This window comes from Opisthocomus hoazin, chromosome 7, assembly GCF_030867145.1.
Source record: "Opisthocomus hoazin isolate bOpiHoa1 chromosome 7, bOpiHoa1.hap1, whole genome shotgun sequence".
In the NCBI taxonomy this organism is placed as follows: Eukaryota; Metazoa; Chordata; class Aves; order Opisthocomiformes; family Opisthocomidae; genus Opisthocomus; species Opisthocomus hoazin.
The window spans coordinates 28,514,091-28,537,456 of record NC_134420.1 but is presented as its reverse complement, the minus strand read 5'-3'; the positions used below and the strand labels follow the sequence as shown (position 1 = coordinate 28,537,456).

Genomic DNA, 23,366 nt, shown 5'->3' with positions numbered 1-23,366 from the left:
GATGGGGGATCGAGAGGGTTGGAAGTTGGGAGCAAGACGCCTGTCTGACAAGCCTGGTAGGGTGAGGAGGAGGCAAGATGACAGAATGTGCGCTGCATCCATAAAGATGCTGCAGTGTTAAATAGGAATCTTTAACAATTAAAGTGAGAGTCAGATGTGTGAGGGAAGCTTTGTGCCAAGGAGGTGAATATGTCATCTATAATGGAACAAAGGCTGAGTGAATCATCATAAGTAAGATGTAAAACATCAAAAAAAGGCAAGAAAAATCCATCGCAAAACTTGAGTTGCATAAAGATCAAAAAAACCAAATTTCTAAACAGTTCTGTGTACATAGTTCTTTTTTTTTCCTGATCCACAGACATCAACTGTATTCCAAAATAGAAAGACAAAGAAACTCCCAGTAGAACTCGGCATTTTTTCCAAAGTTTTATAAGGGATACTTTACCTCTTGCTTACTAGTTCCACTCTGGTCCAGGTATAGAGTGACCCAGAATTATAGTCATCTTCTGGCTACTAGGTACTCCTTGTGAAGTACTCAGAAAATGATTGTACATGTCACAAGAAACACATCAAAAGATGACATTTATTCTTCTCTTCCCCAAGCTGCACAGTCCGAGAAATAAGGCAAAAATAAATGAGTCAGAGAAAGTTAATCACTCCATCACCTCAAGAGAAAACCGAGATGGCCATGTAGTCCTTCAGGTCTATTCATGTAGGTTCTTCTGCTGTGCTCACCAGCCCACCGCCTGACACGGGTGTAGTAAGCAGTATGACTAATACTCAGCATATGTTGTTTGCTCTCTCTTCCTCTCCAGAGGAAGCAGCATATGTGCTAGTATATCTTGTTTGATGTGATTTTCTGCTGTCTTTTAAAATAGAAGTGCTGTTCCGTATTGACGCTACAGAAAGCAGCTCCAAAAGGCTCAGACCCGGCGCTTTAAGGGACAGCTGGTGAGGTGTGGGACAGTGCCTAATTCTTGCATGTGTTTGTTCCCCAGCCTCTGAAGGATGGCAGAGTTTTGCCTGACTTACACACAGGCATTACTCTGACTGTAGTGCTATCGTGCAATGCTGTCGTAACGGGGCTTCTGAGGCCAACGCCTTTTGGCAATCACTACCTTTGCCTTAAGACAGAAAAATTCACCCTCTGGAGCAAATTAGCAATCTAGCCCTCAGAAATATTGCCAGGGAGCCGATCAAACATTTGGATGCACTTTCTGTGAGTTAACTAGCAAGGCCCAGCCCCTTCTGCTGACGTCTTTCCTCTGTATCACACATCAGACTTTTCCCAGCGGAGCTGGAGAACAGGCTTCAATGAAAACTGCCTCTTTTCAGCTATATGGAGATTGCAGGCACCACAACCACTATTTCCTGTGCTTGACCTGGAGCAGAAACTCCATCATCTGAATAGAAAGGTAGCCTTGTTGCCTAGCAAAGGTGGGATGATTTATCTCTGTCTCTAGATTGGTCCCTTTTCTTTGCTGCACAAGAGAATTGTTTACAGACTTCCAAGGGGAATGGAGGCAGGCTAGAAATCAGAGTGGATGTGCGAGAGCTGCTCTTCCAGGGAGGAGAAGGAGTCACAGGGTTTCTGTGCTTTTTGATCCTGTACAGCGCAGGACAATGGTTTTGTCTGCCCCAGTTATAGCCCTTGGGGCTACCTTAGGGACTGCTACTAGCATCCTTGCCCTCTGCGGTCTCACCTGCTTCTGCAAATGCAAGCAACCGGGGAAAGGACTCTCAGAAAAGGACCAAGAGGAGGACATGGAAAATACTAAGCCCAGTGTGCTTCAGCCAGTCCAGCAAGTAAGACACAGTCTCTAATTTACTCTATGATTTTTCTTTAAATGCAGAGGGTGGGAATGGAACTTCTCTGTTAGGCTACTCAGCATGTGATTTATGCTGCCTGTTTATCTGCTTACTCTGTTCAGGATGCAACAACATGTTAATGGGAGGAGGAGTGAGGGAAAAACAGAGATGGGCTGGATGACCCATAGAATTACCGGAGCAGGAGACAGCTGTCACATTGCCAAAGAGAAAGCTGCTAATGGCAAAAATAGGGGAAGAGGACTGGAAATGCTCTTAGCTGTCAAGCTAGATCACATAGGAAATAATTTCCTGAGGAGACAAGACTGGACTTTACCAGGTGGCATGCAGCACTGTAACGAGGAGATGACTCCTGCTGGGATCTCCTATAGCAGCTGTTTCTCTAACACTGTGCATGATATCTCACAGTTCCTGCAGGATAGTTCCCTGTCAACATCTGGTTTCTTGTGAAAATCATCACTCCTCCTCCCTCTGCCCCTCTAACTGAGGGGATTAACTATGTGTGAAGTTAAAAGCAGGCACTGAAATGATAATAAAATGCAAGTGAGAATCTAGAGTGTGATGACTGGACAATCTCATCACACTGTGAATTGCTCTTTCACTTACAGTAAGAGCAATGTGGAGTATGGATAATATCAGGCAACCCTTTGTGGTCTTTCCTTCTTGTTAGAGTCCAAAAACCCTGATTTACTCCTGACCTCAGTGCAGGAGAGAGCAAGGGGAATTATAGGACCCTTCAAATACACTTATTAATGGGAAGCTCTCCTTCAAAGGGAAATGTTTGACTGATTTCCTTGGTTGACAATGGTATTGAGCATGAGCTGTAGCACTGGTCAGTCTCTGAAGGTATTGCCTGTCGGCTGTTGCTCGTGTTGTTTGTGTGTAGCTATGTCCTTTTCACTTTTGTCTAGCCATTCAACCAAATGTTATGCCATAGCAGCCAATTCCAAAGGCCAGTGATCCATTGTATAACAGCCTTTGTTTGCCTTTTAATTATCTGAGCTGCCTATTATTTTAGTATTCTTAAAGAGGGAGTCCTAACTGAACTTCTCTGTAATGTTTGTAATTACATATTCAGTCTCTCCCTGGCTATGGCTCTTAGGCTCTTAGTAAAAAAGAGCCCTGGCATCCTCAGGCTCCTGTTGCAGTCTGTTCTAAGGAAAGATGACCAAATCTATTAATTGTATTGTAAGAGGTGTTCCAAACACACAGGATCGCATTACCAGAGCTTTTGGTTGCTGCGCGTGGCAGGATGGCTCCACTGACCATGGATGAACATCTGCACTGAGCTTAAGGACTTCTCAAGAGGTTGCTGCTAATTCTCAGCATTCATCCGTGAGCATACCTTCTAGTACCTGTTTGCATTTTGCAAGGATGAATTTCACCTACTGTTCTGTTTGATGATTTTGTCATATCCTTTCCAAGCTCCATTCTTGTCTCTTCTAACCCACACGGGGCATTTGCCAACTCCTGTATAGAAGGATGTACAAAAATGCTGAGGTTTTACAAATTTGCTGTTAAAATGAATGAGAAATGTGTGACTTCAACAGTCATATCACTTTGCATAGCATTTTTTCTAGCTGTTGTCTGGAATAACACTGCCCACAGATAACTTTACCATCAGTCTATTTCTACCAAAGACTTTTTGTTGTTGTAATCTTCTAGCTCAGAAATCTCTCAACTCCTTGCTTTAAATCCATCCTTGGACATTTTTCTTTTATACAGCCTTTTGGGAAACATCTTGTAAAAGTGTTAATCTGTCCTGGAGCTTGTCCTCTGGGGTGTCATCCTGCTTGCATGACTAAAATAAGCACTAAATCACCATGAAGTCCAATTAAGCCTCCAGTATCCAGCAGCTATTAGGTTATGGTCCTCACAATATTTCTACATTCATCAAGTTTTGCCATAACTTAATCCAGTATTTGACCAACAGGGGATCAAATGATTCAGCCTGCCCTCAGTGCATCACGATTACCTAAGTGATGGCATTTTTTCAGCCTTGTAGACTTTCCAGTTAGAAGTATTATTTCTAATGCTACTGTTTGGTTTTTTTTTTTAAAGAAATCTAGCCAAATTATAGCAGCCGAATGAACATTTTGTCACAGAAAGTGCAAAATGTTCTTAGTTTGCTTATTCCATATGTTTAACAATTCTTTCCAATTAAAACAGTTTTCTTGCCAGGAACATGCATTCTCCTGTGCTGTCACTGATTCAGAACCAGTCTATCTACCTTGAAGGAATGAATCTCAAATTGAGTTCTGAGCTTGGCAAGTTTTATCATCTGTGTCAATGTTTATAAATTGTCCTGTCGGGACTTTTTTCCGATGACATTAGTACACTGTATGTCCTAGTCAGTGCTTGACATACTTAATTATTGAAGCCTGTCAGGGCCACTGATTCTGATAAACAGAGATGACAAAAGAAAGATGAAGCAAGACTGCATTTTATTCACTTGGCATGCCTCCCATGACAGTGATGCTTGTATTTGCTATAGACAGAGGCTCCCTATGGACATGCCCTGCATATGTGAGGAGGAAGAGTTTGAACACAAAGATACATCTACAGAACAATTAAAAACTGCTGAAAATTTGCAAGGTCTCAGCAAAGTGTACAGAATGAAGATTCCTAAACACATCCAGCAATGGCAACAATCTGGTGCATCGTTTGAGTGACACCGGGCAGGGACACAGAAGGGTCAGTCATAGCCTGCTTGCTACTTGTGGTTTCTTTGCTTTCACGCATTTTATGTAGAACTATCTGAACTCTTCTGCTCATCTCTTTATTTAAGATACTGCTGCTGATTTGCAAAGGGAACTTCCATAGGGCACTGCTATGTAACTAGATTAGAAGACAGCACTTGGGAACAGAGCTGGCAGCAAAAATAATAAACAGAGGCAGATGCAATAGAAAGAGGAGGTGGGCTAGTCCCACTGTGCTTGCATATGTCTCTCATCTCTAATTCTGCAGAGCAGACAGACAAGAGGAATATTTAGGCCCAGTGGAGCCCTCAGTTTCTGTGTGCCGATGGATTTCCTGACTAAATGTCTGGCTTTCAGCGACTGGAAGAAAAGATTGTACTAACAATACCTCATGCTTTTATGGTGTTTTTCATCCCAAAGGATGCCAAAATGCTTCGTGCTAGCAGCGCAGAGCAGTGCAGGCATACTGCTCTGTTGTGATGGGCAGTGACTGGTAAGACACAGTCTTACACAGCGGCTTCAGCAGAGAAAGAGCAGGAGAGACTGACTACTATGGCAGGGACTGTATGTGGGGTAGAAGAACAAAAAAGTTTTGCAGAACAAAAGCTACCTGGTTTTTCAAGCTATTGTCTAGTGATGCGTAGCATATTTTTCTCAGTTAGTCTGCTTTAATTTTAGAAGAATGGAAAATTGCATTTAAGGTTTGGATGAGTAACTTCAAATTTCCTATGTATTTTAGCACTGATGAGGCTCACGCCTCTAAAAGAGGGATCTCACAGACCCGCACCATATTAAGTACATAATATCTATACTCAGCTGAATGCTAGGTGGGGACTGCACACAGTGATGTCTGTCTTTCTCAACCCCTTTCTCTTTCAGACACCTTAAAATTAGGCAAGACAAAATACGTCGTTACATAGCGGACTTCCTAAACAATGATGCACTGGCTGCCTTGAGCAGATGGAGTTGCTGACCTAATCAGTTCTTTACCAAGTGTGTGTAACCACAGTGCTATGATCTCCATAAGCAGAGTATGACTAAAGAGCTGAAGTCCGAGATTGCTCTCTTTCTTCAGCTGTGTTTTGTGAGGAATAGGTATGCTCCCTCAGGACGTGTGAACAGGGATCACAAAGTCCCAGCACAGACAAGTGCTTCAGGGCATCATCTACATTCATTATTAATAGGAAACAATGAGACTAACGAAAAACCTTAATTACAATTATGAACATTTTCTGGCTCACCCTCGATCTAAACTTAACACAGAATAGGTTGGCAGGCAGTGGGGTTGGAGAGAATCCCACTGCACAATAATCAACCAAAATGGCAGCTCTACTTCTGCTTTTTGTATTCTATGTTTTGGGAACGTTAATAAAATCTGTTGCAAGGGTCAGGGTCATTTTCTAGTCAGCTTTTGTTCTTTCCCACTGGTGAATCCAAACATAATTGAATCAGGAATGATTTCAATTGTGAGCAGACAGGATTCTTTCTCAGGACATAAGGAAAAGACGACTGTTATATTCCACTAAAATATGTTTCATTGTTTTGGGAGAACAGTAATGCCCTTGTGACAAACTTTGCTTGGGCTGCCTGGGCATTACACCATCTTTCAGGTTCTTCTGCTCATTCCATGCTAACAATTCATCAGGGAATTGAAATGTTAAGAAAAAACTCAGACATAAATCCAAATTTTAGTCCCAGCATAACAAAGGGGAAATATGTGTCTGAGGGTCAGGTGGAGCTCTGGTCCACAGAGACAAGAGATAGTCCAAGAGGCTGAGATGACTGCTGAATCAACTACTCCCAGCATGCAATTGCAGGGCTCATTTGTTCAACAAGTTCTCCTTTGTCTTATTACACCACAGTCATACTTGTTCCAAGTGACTGTATGATCCATGCCTTTGCCTTTCTCATGCTTTACTACATACTCACATAAAATGTTCTGAAATCTGTGGGTGGCTGCAGCCTCTTGATCTTGGATTTGACTTCAGACATCAGGGTAAAAATTACCATACCTCGATCATAGCAAAATGAACTTTATGGTTGATTTCTCTGCTAAGCGAAAACACAGACTTATGAAAGAAGGATTAACAGGTACAGGAACAGAGGAATAATCAAACAATAAGAACATACCTTTTTCTTGTTGCAACCAAACATCTGCAGAGGAGTAAATCCGAAAAGACATACACCAAGTAGAAGGGTAGTGGCTTTGGCAAGCAAATCTCTGGACATACAGGTAGAGGTTTCTACAACCCAAGAAACAGTGACGGTAGCATGACCAGAGGCACCGTCTTTTCTCACTTTGTCTCAGCTCATTTAACATTGAGCGAACCAGAAGAATTAGTCTAATTAGTGCAAAGTAATAAACGAGGTTTTAATTTTCAGTTCAACGTTAAGAAAACTGCAGAGCCAGTCCAGCCTCGAGCACTCCTGAAGTTTCCCAACATTTATGGCCCCAAACCAGTAGTAACTTCACCTGAAATTGTTAACTACACGCAGTACTCCCTGAAGACAACAGAAGAACCAGCTGCTGGAAAACACACTGGCTTGGATGAGAGCAGGATGAAGATACAAGTCAATGAGGAGCTGTTTGTTCTCCCTCAAAACGGTAGGAGCATTTGGTCTTCAGACTAGCAATTGCTTTTCTGGGTGTAGATTTGTAATACTTCTGAGCATAAGGTGATTGTAGTTAGAGAAATAAATGTGAAAATGAAGACATGGGGTGTTTTTCACTTTCTTATCATGAGCATTGCAATTGAGTTTTGTCTTCAGTGCATGTGTTTAATAGAAAGTAGTCATGGAGCTCATCAGAACATTCAGATAACAACTGTAGTTGTATCTGATTGTAAATTTTTTTTTTACCTAAAGATCTTTTGCATTGAATGGAAGCAGACATTCTGTAGAAAAGTGTGTATTTAGTGTAGTTTTACTGAGAGCAGTTGCCAGAGTGTGGGTGAAATATCTGGCCAAAACTAGGCAGAGTATCTCCTCCAGAACAAACATTAGCTGTCCAGCAACAGTCCTTGTCAGGGTCATCGGCAGCAGGGGTTCAAGCTACTACTTTATTTTCTCTGCTGCTTTTATTCCACCAACTTGGTGAGATGGTCTTGACTTGTTGTAACGTGCTGTGAAACCAAAGGCTGCTCTTCAGATATTTTGCCAAACAGAATTCTTGTTTTCCAGCCAGCCCAAAGGGTAACATGCCAAAGCCCAGAACATAAGATTCCTGGTGCCTGAGAGAAAATGCAATGTTAATTATATACATCTGGCAGCATGTCTGGGTTGCTTCCATACTGATTTTTACCTTCACTGCTGTCTTTTAAGAGGATAATTGGCTCTTATATTTGCCACATTAGTAAAACCTTCCTGAAAATTTGCCAGAGACACAATGCCATCTGTCATGATTTTTGTTGAGAACTCTATTTGCTTTTTTAAAATTGCTTGAGATTATGTTTTTGTCCTTCTGGGATGATGATGGCTACATTCACCCCTCCACCCTGAGACTTGTAAGTATGGAAAAGAAAGTAACAAGGGAAGCAGCTGTATTGGAAGAAGAGACTGTCTGAGCCACATCCTTAGGTGTCAGGGAAAAGATTATAGGGTGGAGAGGCTGAAGGATGATTGCTGCATGTAGGCTAACGCTTTATTTAAGTGTGTTGGTGTAAGAGTCTCTGCACTGCTAATGGCACAAGCAAGTTTGCTTCCTGCTGTGCCTGATTTCATAGCTCAAGTGTTGCTGAAATAAATCAAGAATTGTTGTATTCTCCTTTTGGTGCCACACTGAACTGGTCTGGACTGTGGCTGAGATTTTTAGGAGGAAATGTGCTGATCCCACTATTGTTTTCTGTGTGAATCAGAACTGACCTTGCAGACAACAGCTTTTTATGACAAAAAGCTGTGGCTTCCCTTTTAGTCTTGAAACTTGCTTTATTTCAGCATGAAATATGTACTCATCTTCAAAATCACACGTGGAGAAACTTCTTCCCGAGCTCATTATCTTCAATCTGGTCAAGCGCTTTAGAAATAGATGTCTTCTGCATGACAAAGACTGTATTGTTAAAATTAAAAAATGTTTAGAGAGGTCTGAACTAATGCGGAAGTTGCATGGCAACTCAAATGCAGACACAAGTTCTCATTCCAAAGAACTCCAGATTTAATTCACCAATTAGAGTTAAAAACAGTGTAAAACAATATACCAAGTAGTGACTGCAGTTCAGACACCTTGGCCTAGGCACAAGGTGAAAGAGCAAGTGTGTGAACCATCTTAGCGAACAAGGTGGCAGAGAGCAGAAGGCTTGTCTAAGTGCTGTAGAAAGAGCTGAAAGTATGAGAAAACAGAGTAAAAAGCAGATGTGGTAGTGGAGGAAAAAGGAACATAAATTATTTTCCTGCATACGAGGTGCAGGGATAGTAAGACATTTGGAAAAGTGGAGTCAAGGCTACGTGGATTTGTTCTCCTTGGAAGGGGAAGACCCGTTTGCTAAAGGGGTTATTTCAGTTCCAGGTGTGGTAAAGGACGTGTGTGTCACAGAGCACTTGAACCCCGAGAGGGCAGCCAGCTGTAACCAGGCCCCTGAGCTGCGCTACACCCTTGCGTACGATCAACAAAAAGCCGAGCTGCGCGTGACCCTTCTGGAAGGTAAGGGGCGGAGATGTTCCGCTGGTCATTCTCCATCTGGAGAGTACAAGGCACCTGTTGATTTTATAAAGATTTCCGCTCCTACCTTAAAATCTGCACGTGTCCCCAGGACCACTGGATGTTTCACTGGTTCTGGGCTTGCAGGATAGAAATACCTGGCAATGCAGGGCATGGCTTGGAAAGAATTGTTTGCACAGCTCAGAAGCAGAAGCCAGGAACTAGGATGGGCTCCTCCAGTCCCAAAAATGGTACAAAGCAACCTCTTCTTTTTATTTTTCCCTTTTGGGGGCAGGGGCAAGAGGGTTGGTATCACCTTCCTCTAACTTTCATTCTTCAGCTTGACCCACTCCCTACTGCCTCTTCCTCAAGTCAAGTCAAAGGCTGAGCTGGAGATACCAGAATTATCTTGCAGGCCACTGAGAAAGGTCCCTCTGGCTGCACGTGGCCAGGTGGCCAGGCTCTGTGCCACTCTCGGAAGTAGGAACTGACAACTGTAACAGCTTCTCCGCTAAGGGCTGGAGCATCATCAGTTCCTCTGGGAAAGTAAAATAAGCTGACTGAATAATTCATGCACAGTGCAGATCTCTGTGGAAACCTAATCAAATCACACCCTCTCAAGTGAGAACTGAAAGGGTGCTAGCAGCAGCCACTGCTGTGCGTCGCCTGCCAGCAGCAAGCCCACAGCTTCCCTCCACGCTGGACACCCGCGTCTGCGGGCTGCCACCCTGCACGCGTGCTCCTCCCTGGGTGTCCCACTGCCGCCCAGGCAGGATACAGCTCAGCTCCTCCACTCCCCCAGGAAACCAAGAGACCCCAGTGAACCACAGGACCTGGAAGCTCAGGAGCATCTGTCCTTGGACTAGCTGCAGCAAGGACTTCAGTTCTGCCTGCAAAGTCGTACTGTTTCATGACCCCTTGGAGGAAGGCTTGCTCCTCTTGCTGTGGAGAAGGCAGCGCAATTCAGTTTATGCAGCTGAAGAGGAGTGTGAAATGCCATTCTCACTCTAGGTATTTCAGCATAAAAGGGTTATGAAATTAGGGATGAACATCTCTTGGCACACATCTTCTGGGCTGTGAGATGGCTTCTGAAGGACTCATTTACCAGAGGCTGGACAAGCAGAATGTAATAACCCTTAGACCTATCCCACACTGGCCTGCAGTGATGCATGTGTGCCAACAGGGAGGTCTCTCCCATCTCTGATGTCTGTGACTGACCACCCTGCTTTTAAAGCCTTTGTAAGAACCTTTCTTCATGTGCCAAGGTAAAAGCAAATGAGAGCTGCCCATCCCTGTGCCATGCTGTGTCCCATCTCATTACTGCTTTGCACCTTTCGACAGAGCGTGTTTCCTTGAACTCAGCTGTTGCTCTCTCAAACACTAACAGAATCCTTCTGCAGTGGCAGAAGGACAAGGACATTGTGTAGCATGAGGAAAAGACCACAGCATGGGCCCAGGACTTAGTCTGCCCCATGCAAGCAGGAACAGGGGTCAATGTCTGTACAGCTGTTCTGGTTTATGGCTTTCGTGAAATAAGCAATTTAGCCATGGATATTTCAGGGCTGTCTTTTGAGGGAGATCCTTACAATCGATCTTTCTTTCCCAGCTATGCATGGCAGAATGAGCGGGGACCAAGACGCTGGCTGCCATTGCTACATACTAGGAACACTGGTGAGCAAGTCCGGTATTACAGAGGCCCAAACAGAGCTGAAGAAGAAGGTGCTTCACACATTCTGGGAGGAGGTCCTGCGATTCCCATTAATGGAGGAGGAGATGCCAGAGGGGACACTTACTCTCACCCTGAGAAACTGCGACAAGTTCTCCAGGCACAGCATTGTGGGGGAACTCAAACTGAGCCTTGCTAACATGGAGGGGTCCTTTGGGATGGCCCAGTGGGAGAGGCTAAAGACTCCAGAGAAGGTATGGGCTCATTCTGTGTTGGTAGTCCAGAAACTCTAATGATTTATTGTTTGGACAAGAGAAACTCTCTTCCAAGATGGCTGCATGCCAGTGGGTGGCTTTATTTGTTTGGAGCCAGGTTTAGAGGGGTGATGAGTGACTGTAGAGGTCACTCAGCACTGCTCTGTGTCAGTTTATAGTTAACAATTTCAGAGAGCAATCAAAGGCCCATCAACCCAGCCCTGCCAGCTACAGCTCCTGGCAGCTGTGTCAAAACTCCCCCTCTTCCTCCCTCAACGACATGACAATCTGACACTGATATCTGTTATTCAAAGCCTATGTCTAGAAAAATTATGTGAGTTTCTGTGAATCAGCAATGCAGGACCATGGTGGCAAGAGCTGAAACGCCAGAGAGTGCCTACAGAGCAGGATGGAGGGACTCTGCAGAGCTGGGTGCCGGTAGAGCATACAGTGGCATCCCAGGGAGCCTTAAGCTAGGCATGAAATACATTGTTGGGAATGAAATATTGGACTGAAGACCACTTATCCTTATGGGTATCAACCCAGCAGTGCCATTCATTCTGGAAAATGTTAGAATTATCCCTCACTGCATTGTGCTGCTTTTCTTCAACGTCAAAACCTCCCTTTCCTTCCTTATCCACACCTTCCCAGCTGCACAGACAGGGGACATGGAGGTCCAACAGTACTTGAAGTAGGTACAGGGGATGCTTCATGTGCACTAACTTCTTGCACATTTCCTCAGGAGCCTTTTCCCTGCTGTGAACCAGTTTATTCCTCTAGCAGCAGCAATACACTTAACATGGCAGAAGGGCGCGGCTATTGTGGCTGCTAGTACATGGCTACAAACAGGTACATGTTGTATTCTGGTGTGGTACGGGGAGAGCAATGCCAAACAACACCAGCATTGTCGTTAAGCATGCTGAAATAAATTATTGCCTGTCACCATCAGGGGTGAGGGCTCTCCACCGAGTTAGCATTCCTGATTTCCAATATTGTTAATTTATCTGATGGCCACTTGAATGGTAATAGGGCTGGCCCCTCTATAAAACCTCTGGCAGAGAGAGAGGCAGCAGGAACAAATGGGTGGTCTGAATCTGTTTAATAAACTTCAAGCACAAGGCCAAATATTTGCCTAATAACTGTTAATTGAAATGAGTTCCCAGTCTGCTGCCGTTAAAAGAGATGTCCAAAAGAAATAGTTCGAATACAATTATTTAAATTCCTAAACTGAGATAGATGGAGCCTCCCCACCCCCCTAATCTGCTGTAGTGTCTGCTTTGTAAGCAATACCCAAGGAATGGCCTGTTCACAGCAATGGTCTGTTGTCACTCATGTACATTTGATGGAGTCCTGACATAGTGAGTACTCTGCCTTGGTCCAGCTTCGCAGCCATGCACAGAAACAGGGCAGTGCTCATTTCTTCTCCAGGCTGACAGCACAAGGTTAACGCTAACAGTGCTGCTGAACAGTGCCCCAGTTTGAGCTGAGGATGTGCAGTGAAAGCTGAATTTGCGTCATCTGGGACCTGAGCGAGCCAACCGTTGCACAGATAGCTTATATACAGATCCTGAATCATTCATCAAGAACCAGAGCGGGAGGGAGAGAGGAAGAGCTGATCAAAAAAGAGGAGCTATTTTTGACAGCATCCATCCAGGAACAAAGTTACTGGGCTTTGTTTAAAGCCTGACATTTCCTTGAAAAGCCACGAGCTGCAGACATGTCATTCCTACCTTCCCAGTAATTCTCCCACACGAAAGGGAAGGAGCTCGGAGGGAGCTTACAGCTAACCAGGTAATGTAATTGGTATTCAGGAATTCATGGACTGCTGTGAGCAATGCAAAGCGTAGATACTGCAGACCGATAGCCTTATCTTTTCTTCCTTCCCTCCTAGTGCTTTGCTAATGACAGCGATGATAGTGGCTCCTTGCCCAGCACGTTCCCTTTTGTGATCTCTCGGTGCCCTGCACACGTAGGTCACGGCTGACCCGCTAATGCTTTTTGTCCTTGTTGCACAGAAAGGAAGACTGAAGCTCTGGTGGTCGTGTGAATTTGCAAGGTTGCAGCACAAAGTGAAGCGTACGGATTTAGTAGGAAAAAGAAAAAGAAACCGAAACCCAGAAGGAGGGGGAAGGAAAAGTACCTCTGGCTTGGTCTCTTCACGCAAAACTCCAGCAGAGACCAACCGTTGTCGGTTTTGCTTTCACGTGGATACAGGCTGGGCAAAAACTTGATCAGAATATTCGGAGCTAGAAAGCTATAAGCAAAGATGTGCCAAGTATGTACAGGGTGTGTGTTTGTGCATGCGTGTGTGCGTGCACGTTTCCAGAGCCCTGCCACCACCTACCCCCTCCCAATCTCCACTGCATCTATCTGTGCCTGGAGCTACAGGAACCGAATTCTAGCCAAGAGCTGTAGAGGGGGACCTGGTGAGAAGCAGAGGGAATAAATAAACAAAAGCAGCTTATGGCTTGCCTAAACAGTGGTTTTGTATTGAGGTGGTATTTCTGTTTGTCCCTCCACGTAGGAACACTTCTTCTTTTGTAGTGGACATACAGCCGTTTGGACTGCCTCTTTGTTTTTATGTGTGGGGTTTTTTTAAGATCCACTTAGATTTAGGGCAGGATTTATGTAAGTGAAATGCACATGAGCCCTTCATTGCCACCTGAGTGCATGAAAAAAAGATTTACTTGGACTGATTTGGGATTGAATTTCAGTCTTCCTTGCTAATGGCCTCCCGCCTGATTTGTGCATGACAAATAAGTCATTCAGACAAGACAGCGATGACAGCCATGTTTTCTGGAGAGTCAATCAGCTCACGCGGAGCATACAGGGGCCTGTCCTTGCCTGTTGTGAGTAACCAGGTGAAAAGTTAATTTGAAATATTTATGGCTCACTTAGAAGCGAGAAAACAGAGCACAGAAATGGCCTGGAGAAGGTCTGTCTGTCCTACAGTGTGTAAATCATGCTAAGGAGTCCAAAGGGAGTCTATTGAATTGGCATTGGCTTTCTGGGACTCTTCTGGGTCATTAACCTCACACTAAACCAGATTTCTGTCACAAGCTCCTACTCACTGAGAGAATAACGGCTCCTATTTTGCCTCTTGGCGCAGGCTGGCAGCTCTGCGTGTGCCGGCGTGGGCTTTCACTCCTTCCAGGCTGGCTCCTGAGGAGGAAGCAGCACCGGCACCAGGGAGAGCAGAGCCATGGGTGGTGTGGTTGTGTCCCTCGGCTTCCCCCCCAAGAGCTGCTCGTCCAGGGCAAGCAGGAAGGAAGGGGAGAAAGGTCAGGAGGCTAAGAGGCCAGTCACTGATGGGAAGAAAGGAAAAAGAGAAGAGAAGAGAAGAGAAAAAGAAAAGAAAAGAAAAGAAAAAAGAAAAGAAAAGAAAAGAAAAGAAAAGAAAAGAAAAGAAAAGAAAAGAAAAGAAAAGAAAAGAAAAGAAAAGAAAAGAAAAGAAAAGAAAAGAAAAGAAAAGAAAAGAAAAGAGAAGAAAAGAAAAGAAAAGAAAAGAAAAGAAAAGAAAAGAAAAGAAAAGAAAAGAAAAGAAAAGAAAAGAAAAGAAAAGAAAAGAAAAGAAAAGAAAAGAAAAGAAAAGAAAAGAAAAGAAAAGAAAAGAAAAGAAAAGAGAAAAAAAAAAAATTGTGGCCCCCTGAAGTGAACACCTGATGGTGCAGATGCCCTGGAGGAAGTCCCGCAGGGGCAGCAGGGAGAGCTGCTCACGGCCGAGGGAAGGCAGGCTGGGAAGGAAGAGCAAAGTTCTGTGCCAAGCTCATGGAGGATTTCAGGCTGGCTGGGTTTTTCCCATACCAACTAAGGGTGTCACAGGAGGTTCGACTCTGGGGTCTGGCTGTGTGGCACAGACCCAGGCATCACCTACTCTTTCCCAGGGAGCCCTGCGCGCCTGCTAGGCAGTACGGACTGGAGTCCACGTCTGGTCAGAGCCTCCTCACAAAAAAAGCAGCTGAAATGAAGAGTGAATTATGAAAAGCAGTAATGGAAGTAGAGGGCATAAATAAAGGCCAGCTAAATAATCTCTCAAAAAAAGGAGTATCTGACTACTTGCAGGTAGTTCAGCCCCACATCCTATTCTTCTGACCGAATATTCCACTAAAATAAGATGTTAGGAAGCAGTTACTTTCCAGCAACAGAAGAAAGCAGTAACTCACATGATTGGGGCCTTATGATTGGGGGAGCCCTCTCAGACATCTTTGCCAGGTTTATTCTCATCCAGTGTAACTGCAAAGGTCTCCTGCACAAAGACAGAGAGACAACTTGATTGGTCCACAACCTTCCACCATCAGCTTGTTTTCCTAATGTTATGGCCAAGATTGTTTAAAAAATTAACCCTTCCTGTGTGTCCATTTCCAGGAGCCATCTACAGGCCATGGGGAAGTTCTGCTCTCTATTAGCTACCTGCCAGCAGCTAACCGCCTGCTGGTGGTGATTATTAAGGCTAAAAATCTCCATTCCAAGCAGCTGAAAGATCTACTTGGCAATGGTGAGTAGAATAGCAAGAAAACAGAGACTGTTGTTTCTGCTATTATGTAAATCTAGAAAGAAAGTGGGAGGGGTGGTGTTTAGCAGAAAGAAATAGATGTTTGGCTCGGAAAGCCAAAGAGAGTTGAATGATTTCTAAAAAGTGAAAAACAAACCCACCAAGATCAATGTTTCTTATGTTCTCTCTCTCAGTCTGATGTCACCAGTTAAAATTATCTTGCATTCATTTTGTTGCACCCTCATTAATTTGGTGTTTCTCTCCACTTCCTATACAGATGTTTCTGTCAAGGTGACGCTGAGGCATCAGTCCTTGAAGCTGAAGAAGAAGCAGACCAAACGTGCAAAACACAAGATCAATCCTGTGTGGAATGAGATGATCATGTTTGAGGTGCCTCACGAGCTCCTGCGTGCCTCCAGCGTGGAGTTGGAAATGCTGAGCCAGGATGGTGCTGGGCAGAGCCACGTGCTCGGCAAGTGCAGCCTGGGCTTGCACGTCACGGGCACAGAGAGGAACCACTGGGAAGAAATGCTGAGGAACCCCAGGAGACAGATAGCCATGTGGCACCAGCTCCACATCTAGGTTCATCATTATTACTGCCCATCAGATTTCCACCAGGGCTCTGAGCCGGGGGGAATAAGCTGCATTGCACCTTCCACCTTCCCCTCCACAAAGTTACTTGGTACGGCATTCTTCTTACACCACCTTCTCTGATTTTCCTGCCTCATCCTAGCCCAGGAAACTGTCTGGAAATGTATTTAAAGGACAATCTCTCACCTAATCAAGCGGTTCTCTCAAACAAGGGATTTGGCTGCCTGGATTTTATTAGCCTGCCCACTGTCATTTCTGTGAGGTCCCTGTTTCCATAGAGGAGCAGAGGGGACCAAAGGCATCGCGGAAAGGTAAGCCACTCCTTGGCATCTGGCACTGTCACCCAAGTCTCTTGATGAGTGCTGGCTCCATAATCGCAAACACTTGGCAGATGTTTTATCAGTCACTGTTTGTCATGATACTTTACAAGACTGTGAGAAATTAAGATCACAAAACTAACGTTCTGTGCAGACCCAAAGTACCAGTATGAAGGAAAGAGTGAAGCCAGTGTGCGGGACATGGATATCTAGAAAAGGTACAGAACTAAGGGAGAGAACAGAGGGAGAGAGACAGACAGTCAACACTATCATCCTGTGTAGCCTTTGAAGCAAACACTGCCGAACAAGAACCCAAATACCTTCCTTCACTTTTGTTTCCTGGAGTGTTTGATACCTTGTATGTAGGATTCATGAAAACGGCTGAGAACAGGAGTGTTTCAGGATCCTTTAGCAGAACACCTGTATCTTCTCTCTTTCTACAGTGTCACCCAGGAAGACCCTAAACATGGACAAAAAGTTATTGTTGATGTTACCTCCAAAAATGTGGGCCAAATCTTTCTGCTTACTGACATCTTTTCTGTTTTGGTTTTACTGAGCTAGAAAGTTTCAAATACTGCAGTTATATTCCAGGCAACACCTAAGACTAGACAAAAGAAGTGGGATCATTTCGTACCTTAGCAGTAGATTGATGGTTTTGGTTTGACAGTTAACTATCACACTCAAATCCTCATACCAGCGTTACTTGAAGGCAGCCTTCAAGAACTGCCATGTATTTCGTCACTTCCAGACAGAAGGAATTCACTGACCAGACAGACTCTCCAGGACTTGTTTTTTTGTGTGCACTTTCAAGATTCGATGTGGCTTAAATGTTATCGTCCTTTTTTTTGTGTCTAGGTGGACTGCAAGTCTGGCATTGGCAGTGATGACGTTATGATCCCATAAGAACATTGCTTGTCCTACCACTTTATTTCAAGTAGCAGAGACAGCTTTAAGGGACTTGCATGGGGACAAGGCATCCAAATATGTAAAACCAGGACTATATATTTTGCAGCACTGAAAAACTGAGAGAACTTCATTTTTGGAGGGTCAGCTTGATCCTCTGCTTAATTCAAAATATTAAGCTAGGCTTTATCCAGTACCCATCCTGTTTTGATGACTTAGTCAAACAAGTCTAGCAGACTGTCAAGTGAAGGCTGCCACCCTGCTGGCAAAGGGAAACCACCAGAGCCAGTATCTGAAAACCATCTGAAGCACCAGGCACAGAGGGCTATGAACAGGGGAATGAAGTTCAGCTGGAAGCCAGTGACTAGTGGTGACTGGGGCTGATATGGGTCTGACACTGTTCAGCATCTTAATAAATTATCTGGACAATGGGGCAGAGCGTGCCCTCAGCAAGTTTGCAGGTGACACAAAACTGGGAGTAGTGGTGGATACACCAGCAGTTGTGCTGCAGTTGAGAGGGATGTGGAGAGACTGGAGAAATGGGCTGACAACAGCTGAAGTTGAAGAGGGAAAAGTGCAAAGTCCTGCACCTGGAGAGGAACAACCCCATGCACCATTGCAGGGCTGGGGGCTGACCGTCTGCAAAGCAGCTTTCCAGTAAAGGACCCGGGTGTCCTGGTGGACACCAAGTTGAACGTGAGCCAGCAATTGTGCTCTTGCAAGCAAAGGCGGCCAACAGCTTCTTGGGCTGCATTAGGAAAAGGATTGCCAGCAGGTCAAGGCTGTTGATCCTTCCTTTCTACCCAGAACAGGTGAGGGCACATCTGGAGTGATGTGTCTAGTTCTGGGCTCCTCAGTGCAAGAAAGATACGGGCTTACTGGAGAGACTTCCAGCAAACGGCCATGGAGAGGATTAAGGGACAGGAGCATCTTCTGCAGGAGAAGAGGCTGAGAGAGCTGGAACTGTTCAGCCTGGTCAGGGGTGATCCTCCCCTTGTTGATCCTCCCCTTCAACAGGGGGGGAAGTTGTCAAAATGTGTAAATACCTGATCTGGGAGAGCAGAAAGGAAGATGGAGCCAGACTCTTCTCAGTGGTGTCCAGTGACAGGACAAGAGACAAGGGCACAAATCGCAATACAGGAAACTTCATTTGAACACATGAAAAAACAAATTTAGAAAACCTTTTTTATTGTGGGGATGGTGAAACACCGGAATAAGTTGCCAAGAGAGGTTGTTGGGAGTCTCCATCCTTGGAGCCACTCAAAATCTGATGGGATGCAGCGCTGGACAACCTACTCTAGTTTACCCTGCTTTGAGCAGGGGTGGGTTTGGACAAGATGATCTCCAAAAGTCCTTTCCATCCTCAATGGTGCTGTGATTCTGTGAAGAGACCAACAAGGTTGATGCACACTGAAAACTCTGTTCTTGTTACACTGCTATTCCGTTTCTAGGTGGTGTAGACAGGAGTTACAGGGTCATTTTGAACGGAGTGATAAAACCAGCTTTGACCAGCCGACCAAAAAAAAAACAGAAAAGAAGAATATGCCAGTGAATGTTATACCCAATGTTTTAATCTCTGATATTGCTCCACTGGCTAGAGGGGATTTAAACAAAAAGAAAATTGACTTCTTGTTTTGGTCTATGGGTTTTCGTTTATAAAAAAAAAAGCTGTAGGATACTGTGAATAAAATAGACACAGGGATTTAGTTGATAGTGAATTCGTAATAGTTGCTGTGCTCACGATTTGCCTGTAGATATCCCTATAGGTTTGGAATCCTTGTTTCTATTCAAGTGCAAAATTCATTGTGATGTTGGCCTATTCTACATATAGGTCCCTGGCGGTGCTGTGATTCTTCCTTCTTTTTAGGATACTGATAAGAAAGACAACTTCACGGTGCGATGCTCTTTGGCTGGCACTGGAAAGCCCGAAGGGCCAAATATTTGCCTTGCTGCCAGGAGATTTCTCTAGTTCTTCCTCCTGCTTCTTTTAACGGGCCTTTTGTAACCCCTTGGTGGCTGTGGCAAAGCAATGTCCTCTTTCACAGCAGAAACACACAGGCACAGGTCTGTCTCGTGGGCGAGGCAGCGGGTGTGGACGGCCCGGGGGGCTGAGCAGGCCCGCACCCCCCCGCCGGTGCCCGCTGCCGCGCCCCGGGACGAGCGCTCCTGCACCGGGCGCAGCCCCAGCCGCGGCGCCGGGACCGCGGCCGCAGGAATGCTGCCTACGTGCGGCACCGGCGCGGCCCCCGCCGCCCGGCCCGGGCCCTTTTGAACCTGTCAATGGGAGAGGTCTGTCACCGCATTCCAGCCCTCGGGAGCTCTGGCAGCGCCGGCTCGGAAGCGCCGGCAGGCCCCGAGCCCCCGCACCCCGGGGGACGGGGGTCTCGGGAGGGCTGCGGGGGGCTGCTGTGGCGGGTGACACCGCCACGAATGTCAGCCCAAACGGTTTGGAGACGTCCAGTGCCGTCAGGCCAAGGGGCTCCAGCAACGTGGGCTGTGAAGGTGTCACCTAGGCGCGATACGGCCAGGGAGCAGAGCCAGGCACCCCGGGGTTTTCCGCTCCCGAAGCTGCACATGCAGAAGCATCAGTGAGCGCTGCGGAGCTGTACACACAGGAGCATCACTGAGCGCTGCAAACGTGTCGTAAATTAATGGATGCTGCTTATAAACCGCATGGTAAAAGAAGAAGCAAAAAAACCAATTACAGTAATTAATGTTCTTAAGCTACACGTGATCAAAAATACTATTAGATTCCCCAACGGCTATTCAGTGGTTGCACTGTTTATTTTTCCTACTATTAACCCATTAACATGAAGAAGCTGGAAGCAGAGACTGCAGGGAGGAAGGGGGGAAAAACAAAGGCAGGGGGGAGGGGAGCAGTCTGGCTGGTTGGAACAAACAATCTTTTTCACAAAGGGGCAAAGAGTTGTGGGTTTAAGGACAGGGATTCACAGTCCCTCATCCAGTGACAGAAAGCAAACAACGCGACTACTGTAAGACAGAATGAGAAATGCAGCTCCCATATTGCATCCAGTATCGCTGGGGAGAGGTGGTGTCCTGCTGTGGCCTCTGCTCAGAGGAGGGGACCAAGAGGCCAGAGGAGGTAACTTGTGACTACGTTGAGGAGTTACTTGGTTAAAATACAGATTGCAGCCTGCTATTGCTTTGCCTCAACCTGCCCTCAGAGCTAGATCTTCCCAGAGATGTGATCTAGTTTGATTTTAGGCAGTTTGTGCTACAGTAGAAGAGATTAAAAAGCACAGATCATCTATAGCCACTAAACATCTCTGCGATGTTTTAGACTCGTTACTGCCCTCAGCCCCCTTCCCCAGCTGTAAGGGGGAGTGGTTGCAGCCGGTCTCATGTAAGTGTAATACTTTCAGTGCACAGTTTTCCCCTCACTTCTTGTCCAAATGTCCTTGCATGGTGATAGGAACCATGTTGGCTTTGCAAAGAGGTAATGTATCAGAAATTAATGGAAAATTCCCTTCAACAAGGCTGGGAAAATTTTCAGGCTGAACTAGTCTCCCAGGCGTTACTGTGCTTTCAACACCTTGAACAAAAGTACTTTACATTTTGCTAGCATCTATCATCAGTATTATCTGGCAGTAGTGACCACAGACACACATTTTGTTTTCCAGAATGGAGGAGGTTGTAATCTGGGCTCTAAAATACAGCCCAAGGTTTGCCCAGATTCTCCTGATGTCTAAGATGAGTTGAGCACAATGACGTTTAGTAAGAGCTGTGAGCTGAGGTGGCTTGGTCCATGCTTCTTGCACTCTCTTGAAGGTCAGTCTGAAGTTTGATTGAAATAAAGGGCAGAGATTTAGCAGCATTTTTTGTGTGTTTCAGAATTTAACTAAGTCTTAAGGTGTATTTGATTCGTTTGTTGAAAGATAAGCATGATGACTAAATACTAATACTTGACACTTTATATTGTTTCTTCTGCTGGTAATAATCAAATTGTGCAAGAATAGTAACAAAGTGAAATAGTGCTTTGTGGCCTTCCAGCATGAGAAGGCTTTTCTGCTTACTCGGTCCTTCAGTGTCCCAGTGTGTTTGTTGTACAGAGCCAGACACCGTTTGTCAAGACTATATTGTTTGCACAGCTGAAAGCACAAAAACAGAGCATGAGGCTCGGCCATTGTGTCTAATGGTACAGCACAACATGTAAATCACCGCAAGTAAATAATTCCAAACTGTATCAACAACGTGTCTGCGTTGTTTATTGTAGGGCAAGTCCCCTCTGCTTGCAGCTCACAGCAGCGGTGCCAAGCACTGGGGTGAGTCAACGGACAGTCCCCTGAAGGGTGTCAGTGAGGCGTGGGTGTAAGATGAGAAGTGGAGCAGTCACCAATGGAGTCCTATCCTGGCCAAGCGTAGGAAACCCATTGGCTTTTTCAGCAAGGTGGCAGCTAAACAAAGCTGTAAAGGCTTTCCTGCCACTGTGAGGAGGTTAGGGAATAGGGTCTGGGAATCAGGTTCCCCCCAGATACTGGCTCCATCGCCAAAACAAAACTGAGAAGAGAATTTGGATTCGGTCTTTTTGCCGATCTCGGTACTTTCAAGGTGGTGCAGATGGTTGTCTGTAAACCATGCATCTGTTGGGACGAATTCCTACTTAGTTTACCTAATACCATCACTGGAATTCACTGGTTCCTAACAAGACACAGAGATCAAAAACTGCACATGAAAGTAAGAGAAAGCAGATTTTTGGGGCAGAAGCGGGAAGTATTTACCTCATTGACAGTATGGGGACACTTACCCATCACAGTCCGTGTTAAGGCACAAGGAGAACCAACAAAGGGAGCCTGCCGGAGCCCCGGCTGCTGCCGGCTTCGCAGGGAGGGCTGCCACCAGCCTGCCAGCTGCACAGCGAGGCTGATGCTGCTGAAGCATTTGCTGTAGAGGTGGAGGCAGAGGAGCTGCACCTTTGCTGCGCAGGGAGTTGAACATGGGTGGTGCATTTGCCAGGGATAATCCCTCCCGTCTAGGGGATTAGTGACCAGTTACTCAGCAGTTCCCAGCCCAGTGTATTGAAAAGCAGCAACAGCAGCCATGGAACCATTCTTCTCTTAACCTTGCTGTTCATTGTCACTTCAGATTTATTAGAAGCCTTTTTTCCCCCATGGTATTTAAAAATTAAAATGGGACTGGCCCATAGTCCTCTGTCTGCCAGGAGAGAGTGGCACCTAATCCAGCAGCTGTGTCGCAGCCATTACCAGTGCTAGCCCTGCAGCCAAAATTTGCAGCCTGTTCCTCTGGTTCCCTGAACCTTTAGTGATTGCTGAGCGTGGAATAAACCCAGCGAGGAAGGCGCTCCAAGATGCCCCTCAGACCTGAAACCTACCCAGTTTTCCAGGACAGCTCTCCTGACTGTCATGAGGTGCGGCAGTGGCCCGGATGGCGACCCTGCAAACCCCAGCCCCGCACCGCACATGGCTCTCCATTCTGGCCCCGGCACCTCCACGCTGCTCTCCCACCCCTGCATGCCTGCAGAGGGACCACCCGTCTCCCCAGAAACGCGGTGGCTGACAGCAGCGCAGACAGCACGCTTGTTTTTCCCCTTGGATCAAACAACTTCAAACGGGGGACTTCAGAGAGCCGAGAAGTCTAGTTAGCGCATCTGCTGTTCTGCAGGAGCCTTTGATTATCCTTCAGATATTTTTAGAGCCCCTTGTAAATGAGCTGTGGCTCCGTTTGTGTGGCAACAGCTCTGTGAGAAGCAGCTGCTGATCTCCTGTGCCCACTGCTCTGTGCCACCGTGGAGCCGTCCCTGTCCCTGTCCCCGTCCTGATGCCTGCCCCAGCCCTCCAATTTAATCACCTTGGGGGGACACCTGCTGAAACCCTCCGATGTTCTCGGCTGCCCGTGCTTTGCCTCCTGCCTCAGAAGAGGCAGACAGGGAAGACAGCCCCCAGGAAGCACTGCAAACCCCCTCCTGTTATGCCTGTGAGCCCTCAGCATTGCAGGCACCACAGCCC

At 45.8% G+C, this 23,366-nt stretch overlaps 1 protein-coding gene across 3 annotated transcripts; it reads left to right on the top strand.

Moving 5' to 3' along the window:
* Nucleotides 1–1,285: 1,285 nt before the first annotated feature.
* On the top strand, nucleotides 1,286–21,610 carry SYT13 (synaptotagmin 13). Of its 3 annotated transcripts, none has more exons than XM_009935350.2 (6): nucleotides 1,286–1,806; nucleotides 6,909–7,131; nucleotides 9,028–9,162; nucleotides 10,766–11,079; nucleotides 15,445–15,574; nucleotides 15,849–21,610. In XM_009935350.2, exons 1-6 carry the CDS (start codon nucleotides 1,624–1,626, stop codon nucleotides 16,151–16,153), a joined length of 1,290 nt encoding a protein of 429 aa, XP_009933652.1. In that variant the 5' UTR covers nucleotides 1,286–1,623; the 3' UTR covers nucleotides 16,154–21,610. The 3 variants fall into 3 exon arrangements, with proteins under 3 accessions (XP_009933652.1, XP_075282777.1, XP_075282779.1); XM_075426662.1 differs by having other exon boundaries at nucleotides 9,022–9,162; XM_075426664.1 differs by lacking the exon at nucleotides 1,286–1,806 and adding an exon at nucleotides 4,450–4,521 and having other exon boundaries at nucleotides 9,022–9,162.
* Nucleotides 21,611–23,366: the final 1,756 nt, after the last annotated feature.